This window comes from Rhagoletis zephyria, unplaced genomic scaffold, assembly GCF_001687245.7.
Source record: "Rhagoletis zephyria isolate East Lansing unplaced genomic scaffold, Rhagoletis_zephyria_1.1 Rzeph_scaffold_08178, whole genome shotgun sequence".
Lineage (NCBI taxonomy): Eukaryota > Metazoa > Arthropoda > Insecta > Diptera > Tephritidae > Rhagoletis > Rhagoletis zephyria.
The window spans coordinates 7,645-13,865 of NW_016165258.1; the positions used below are offsets into that span (position 1 = coordinate 7,645).

The following is a 6,221-nucleotide window of genomic DNA, read 5'->3' on the forward strand; positions in this document are numbered from 1 at the left end:
AAAAAAAAAACAAACTAAAAGTTGGTTTTTAACCGACTTCCAAAAAAGGAGGAGGTTATCAGTTCGACGGAATATTTTTTTATTTTATTTATTTATTTTTGTATGTATGTTACCGCATAACTTTGGACCACGTCAACCGATTTCGATAATTCTTTTTGCATCGGAAAGGTGTCTCAGAGGTGGTCCCATACTAATCTGGTTAAGATCCGATCAGTGGATCATGAGATATATATATATACATATATATATTTTGTTTTATATGAGAGTTGAAGTCGGCTTTTTTTTTGCTAAAAATTACTTGTTTTTATCAACTCATAATTTTTCACTGCAGGATATTTCTATGTAGGTATGTATGCAATTGCTGAAATGTCTCCACCAATTTTTAATAGTTTCATTTAATTTCCAATTAATTTGTAGAGTGGTTATGCGGTGTGCTTATTTATATGTATGTATGTATATTTGTGTTGAGATTTCGTTGTGTGACTTTTTGTGAGCGATGAGTAAATGGAGAAAGTTTACAAATATTCGACTGATGTCTTTATGCGCATGCGTGCAATTTAAACGTTGGAGGAGTGCACCAACAACAACACACATTGGTGAGTGTCAGTTGGCAGTGGCTAATGTTGAGATCGAGCGTTGAGTACTCGCAGTGCCGGTACTGGGTTTGCCCATGCGCATGTAAACACATAAACCCACATAGCCATTTATTTACCACGCATCTGTATGTAAGCAAGTATGCAAGTATGTATGTATATATTATATGTATATAGTACGTACTGTGTATGACTGTGCTTTCTTTAAGTTGACCATTTAACTTGAAGATCAAGTAGTTTTCGTATACGAGTTACTCAGTAAAATATTTGTATGTGCATATGCATGTGTGAGGTGATGAAGGTATTAAATTTTTTAAACTTCGATTTGTAGGCAAGTGGGATTTTCAGTCGAACTTTTATGCAGGCCGTGAGTGGACGCACAACTTTATGAACTGTGTTTGCAATAAATAAGCGATAATAATAATTTGTTTAAAAATAAGACAAATAAATAAACAAATATTTTTAAAATAAAGAAGTGCTGTATGTGTAACACCAAAAAAAAAAACAACAACACTCTGTTTAAATCAAATACAAGCATAAATGCTTTTCTACTTAAAAGTGTAAACATTAAAATGAAAACGAGAGTCGAACGAAAACGAAAACAGTGTGACAATGAGTTCTTGAAGCGCGCCGACGCGGCTCGTCATACTAATGACGGTTATATTATTGTCATTGAACACTTTCGATTGCAACGCATTGCTAAGTGCTTGATGGTGGCAATCATTTTGAACTTGGCCAATTTGGTGTTAGGCAATGTAACCATAAATGGCGTACCAACATCGTCTTCGCTAAAATATGCGAATGAATCATACGTTGGACTGACGAAGTCCGCGGTTTCGCTGGAAAATGTTTCGCCATTAGTGTGGTGGGAATTTCTAGAGGATTATGTTTTGAGGTAATCTTATTGTCGAAATTCCGCATACAAAAATGTGTAGTGACAGAGGAAGTAACATTTTTTTTTTATGGGACATGTTGTGTTTCGTTAGTAATTACATTGTTTGCGGAAATTAATATTGAAATATCACACGTAGTATTAGAAATAAAAACAAACTTAATTATGTCACGTTTTCATAATAGTAAAATCGAAATCATAAAATAATTGGTCTCAATTAAAGTACCAGGGTTGCCGAGATTTACTCGTAGTGCATATAATTTTTAAAGCTTTTGAAAATTAAATAAGATATCAAGGTTTGGGTATCAAATAATGGTCATATAAATAACTTTATTTTGTAAACTTAATTTATTATTTCATCATTACGATATATCGTCGCTACCATGCCAAACTATCGAATATGAAAATAGGTGTTTTTAAGAAGAATAAACAAACTGTTGTAAAAAATGTTGTTGTCATTAGGAAAAAGTGTGGCATTCGACACTTTGGTAAAGCCAGAATCCTCTGCTTTGCCAATTTGCGCAAGCATTTTCGCACATTCGATAATTTGACATGGTAGCGACGATATGTACACACATATGAGCCGTTTTTTTTTTTTTTGAAAGTGGCATAAGTCCCTTTGTTTTTAAATCAATGTATGTAAGGGTTTGCGTTGCAGCACATTTAAAAATATTGATGCTAACTTTCGAAAAAAATTGTTTGTATTTGTTATTTGAGGATACGTATATTTTTCTTAGTATAAATAATTTCGTATAGTCATGGAAAAATCACTACTTTTCATTGCAGTAAATTGACTTATGCCACTTTCAAAATATATAGCTTAGAAAAATTACTGACTTAAGTATATCAATTTTCTCTATTGTATTTTACTCAACTGATATTTTGAAAGGACAGTGATTTACTAAAATTGATTAATAAATTACATATATGTATGTATTTATATAATAGTCTTATTACTTTAAACGAGCAATTCGTGTATATATACATATATATAAATACATATACATATGTTTCACCAGAGAATATGTGCATAAGGAATACTGTGCAAAAATCTTCCACGCCTATATTAAATTACTTCTAAATAATAAGACTTTTAAATAAAGCGTGCGATTAGACGTGTTGGCTGATGGTGTATGGTGCTACGGGTGTATACGTTACATACACAACTACGGGTATACATATGAGCACGAGTGATTATTTTTTAACCGACTTCCAAAAAAGGAGGAGGTTATCAGTTCGTCGGAATATTTTTAATTTTATTTTTTTTTATGTATGTTACCGCATAACTTTGGACCACGTCAACCGATTTGCAAGGGAAAAGTAGTGTCTCAGAGGTGGTCCAATACTAATTTGGTTTAGATCCGATCATTGAATCATGAAATATATAGATATATATATATATTTTTTTAAGTCGGTTTTTTTCTTGCTAAAAATTACTTGTACTTTTATAGTATATCTTTTCTAAGTTTTAATTGAAAACCAATTTCGCGATGGAATCTTGTTCTTTACGCAAACTGAAGAAAATGCATTGTCTAAGATAAGTGTGCCACCATTTTCGGCCTAAAAGACGTTTTTGCCGAAAAATGTAACAACTCGTGAGAATTGTTCACAAACATAGTAAATATTTAATTTTGATAAACTCAAGATCGGAGCGTTTTTAAAAGATACTAGAAGTGTTCGGCTTGAAAAAAGAGTGAAATACTCCGATCGGAGTGAAAACGGCAACGCTGATATACTCCCATAGTAAAAATCAGAGATGCTCAACAATCTATCTGTTCAGGGCGATGTCAAAGCGCTCCAGAACTACAGAGTTTCCCTGAGACTAATAGCAGTTCGTGCTGCAACAATTCTTTATGCAATATACGCAAGAGCCGTGTTCAACATGACGTTAAGCGCCAGTGTAGGTGTGGTTCCTAATGCTCCAATAATTCCGATTGGGTCGATCCGGTGTAAACGCTCCAGTTTTACAGGTGCAGCCTTCTCTAGTGAGTTCTACCAGACAAGTGCTCCGTGAAAAAAGATGGGCTTAAATCTGGTTTCATAGACTTCACTACAGCTTCCTTTCCAGGATCAAGCCTAAGTACTTGCCCCTGTCTAAGAGCCGCAGACGAAACCCCACAATCGAGGGAAGGCCACAACGGGTACCTTGTACTTCCTGGTAAACAAGACCAGTTCCGACTTGCTCAATCGTAAGTTCTAGCTACCTCAAACTTGCACTTAGTTATACTAAAATTGAATGGAATAAAAAACTGCATACTCAACTTTTTTCTAAAGAGCGTAAATAAAAAGTGCAATATTTGAATGCAATTTTGCAGAATTTTCTTTAATTTTGCACAAGGTTTGGAACTCTGATTTTTGGGTTTTTTGTTGTAGAATTAACCATATTTTTATAAATAATTATCGAAAAATAAAATATTTAAAAAATAGTTGCCCGTATTTTAAAAAATTCGCTATACCTAAACTTTATTGACTGACTGTAAGCTAACGGTCCTTACAGTCCTTTTAATTATTTGGATGCAGATCTCTTAAGTTTACATGCTTTTGTCATATCAAAGTATAATTATAAGTAGTTGCATATCGCACACCGTCTTCAAAAGGGGCACAACTCCAAATTAAAAGTTTGTCAGAAACTGCGAAAGACTATTTCATATCACATGATTATCATTTGGACAAAAAAGAGACTACCCTAGTTGTTTTTTTTTGACAAATTATTACCAGCTTTTGCTGAAAGGTCTGTGTACATTTTTAGCGCATAATTTAAAAAATGTCAAATTTCGAGTTGTGCCTCTTTTGAAGACGGTGTGCGATATGTCTGTATGTTGTATGTATGTACATATGTACTTTTTTATAAAAGACGCTATTTTTGTCCAGTATCTAATAATCTATCCGTTGTCCATAAGACACTACAATGGCTAACGTTTTTATATATTTTTTTCCGAAACCGTCCTTCCTCTTAACCTTTTACAGCCAATCTAGTCCCAGTGTCCGCTCGTCAAAAGATCTTCCATTCATTCCTAGCCAAAACGATATGTCTATGATGGGCCCGAATATGCAAGGTCCGTTATCCTATCATTCTTCGGCGTACAAGCGTCCAAATGTATATACTATAACAAAACGTATTGGTGAAGCAGTCGAGTTGGAGCCACATATGCGTCCACCCGTTCAAGTAGTGAATCCACAATTTCGACCGATGACCAACCAAATGATACAACAACAACAATTACAGGAACAACAGCAAATGCAACAACGTCAACAACCGGGATTTTTTCAACAACTATTCGGGTTGGGCGGTGGTGGCAGCAGCAGCAATAGCCAGCCAGCGCCACAACCTGTTCGACCAGTGCATGTGCAACAACATCACCCGCCACCCGCGATACAACACACCGGTCCACAGCCACCATTTCGGGCTGTAACCGAAAACGATTTATATCTGTTGGGTGCCATAGAGAAGCTCGTGTATCGGGTCGATTACTTGGAGAGTCGCATACGACGCGCCGAGCAACTGATCTACTACTTGATGGCTGGAAATAATCAGAAAGAAGGTGATTAACATATCATGTACATATGAGACTATGTAGTAATATAATTATAATTTCAGTACGTGATCCTTGCCCATCAAATTTCACCCGCATCAGCGATAATTGCTATTACATCAACAGCCATCAGCAGGTGAACTGGAAGACCGCGAACTCAGCTTGCAAGGCGCTTAATTCTCATCTCGCTGAATTCGAGAAGGTATCGGAAAACGAGGAGATAATGGCGTATTTACTAAATCAGCCACAGCACCGTGGACGTGATTATTGGTTGGGTGGATTGAATCCTGGTTTACTTTGGATTTGGTCTAATTCAGCAAAACCAGTCAATCCAAATATGAACCTCACATCTATCGCTATGTCACATGCGAACAATACAGAGAGTAACGCGATCGATGTAGATGGCGATGATAAGGATGAAAAGGACGAAGATCCGTCCGCCAACGAAACCATACTGAACAATACCGTCGAGATTGAGGGTCAAGGTCGTTGCTTACGCCTCTCCTATAATCCAACAAAGCACATTTACAATTACTATGGTCAAGAGTGCACGTCAAGGCATTATTATATTTGCGAAACCGAGGATAAGACGCTCGATAATAAGATTAAGAAGATAACACGTGAATTGAAGCTTTTCGATTGACGAAAGTTGTTTGTTGTTAAGAGCGAAAGAAAACCCTTGTCATTTTCGCGGTTTATAAACAAAAACTTCAGCTCTTTCTCGAATCATTTGAACTATACCGTTGATTATGAATTTAATTCTGAGTGTTCAATATCAGCATTTTTAGTTAATAGCATTTTATACTTACACCTACTAATTTATTCATAACTTTACGAAATAGGCAATAATTAATTAAAAAACTAAAAGTATTTATCAATCTGATTTAGATCGGTTTCATTTTAATTTGAAATTCTTTAGTACAAATTCTTAAAACAATGATCTTTTTAAATTTTCGAAATTACAATTCCGCGCCAACAAATTATAGCTCTGATCCAGTGCTCCATGAACTTACAGGTTTTTACACGAACTTGCAGGAAGTTACAGGAAAAATGATCCCGTACTCCAAATTCCTCCAAAATCCTGTAAATGAGAACGGTTTTTGGAGAGTTGTGTAGAGAATGAAGTTGCAAGATTTTACCCGGACTTTTTCTTCTGGTAAAATCATGAAAAGTGTCAAGTGATCACTGGTTCACGTTTTTACA

The 6,221-nt window shown here is 35.4% G+C and overlaps 1 protein-coding gene across 1 annotated transcript; it reads left to right on the forward strand.

Moving 5' to 3' along the window:
- Window positions 1–958: 958 nt before the first annotated feature.
- Window positions 959–5,901, forward strand: LOC108374835 (uncharacterized). The gene is made up of 3 exons (XM_017630862.1): window positions 959–1,488; window positions 4,453–5,027; window positions 5,084–5,901. The coding sequence occupies exons 1-3, from the start codon at window positions 1,076–1,078 to the stop codon at window positions 5,659–5,661; spliced, it is 1,566 nt and encodes a 521-aa protein (XP_017486351.1). The 5' UTR covers window positions 959–1,075; the 3' UTR covers window positions 5,662–5,901.
- The last annotated feature ends 320 nt before the right edge of the window (window positions 5,902–6,221 follow it).

What these genes read in the sequence shown, in the direction of transcription:
- LOC108374835 (XM_017630862.1), top strand. Translation starts at nt 1,076, where the DNA reads ATGTGTAACACCAAAAAAAAAAACAACAACACTCTGTTTAAATCAAAT. An exon ending in CTAGAGGATTATGTTTTGAG is followed by an intron (nt 1,489 to 4,452) that starts GTAATCTTATTG and finishes AACCTTTTACAG; the next exon opens with CCAATCTAGTCCCAGTGTCC. An exon ending in TGGAAATAATCAGAAAGAAG is followed by an intron (nt 5,028 to 5,083) that starts GTGATTAACATA and finishes TTATAATTTCAG; the next exon opens with TACGTGATCCTTGCCCATCA.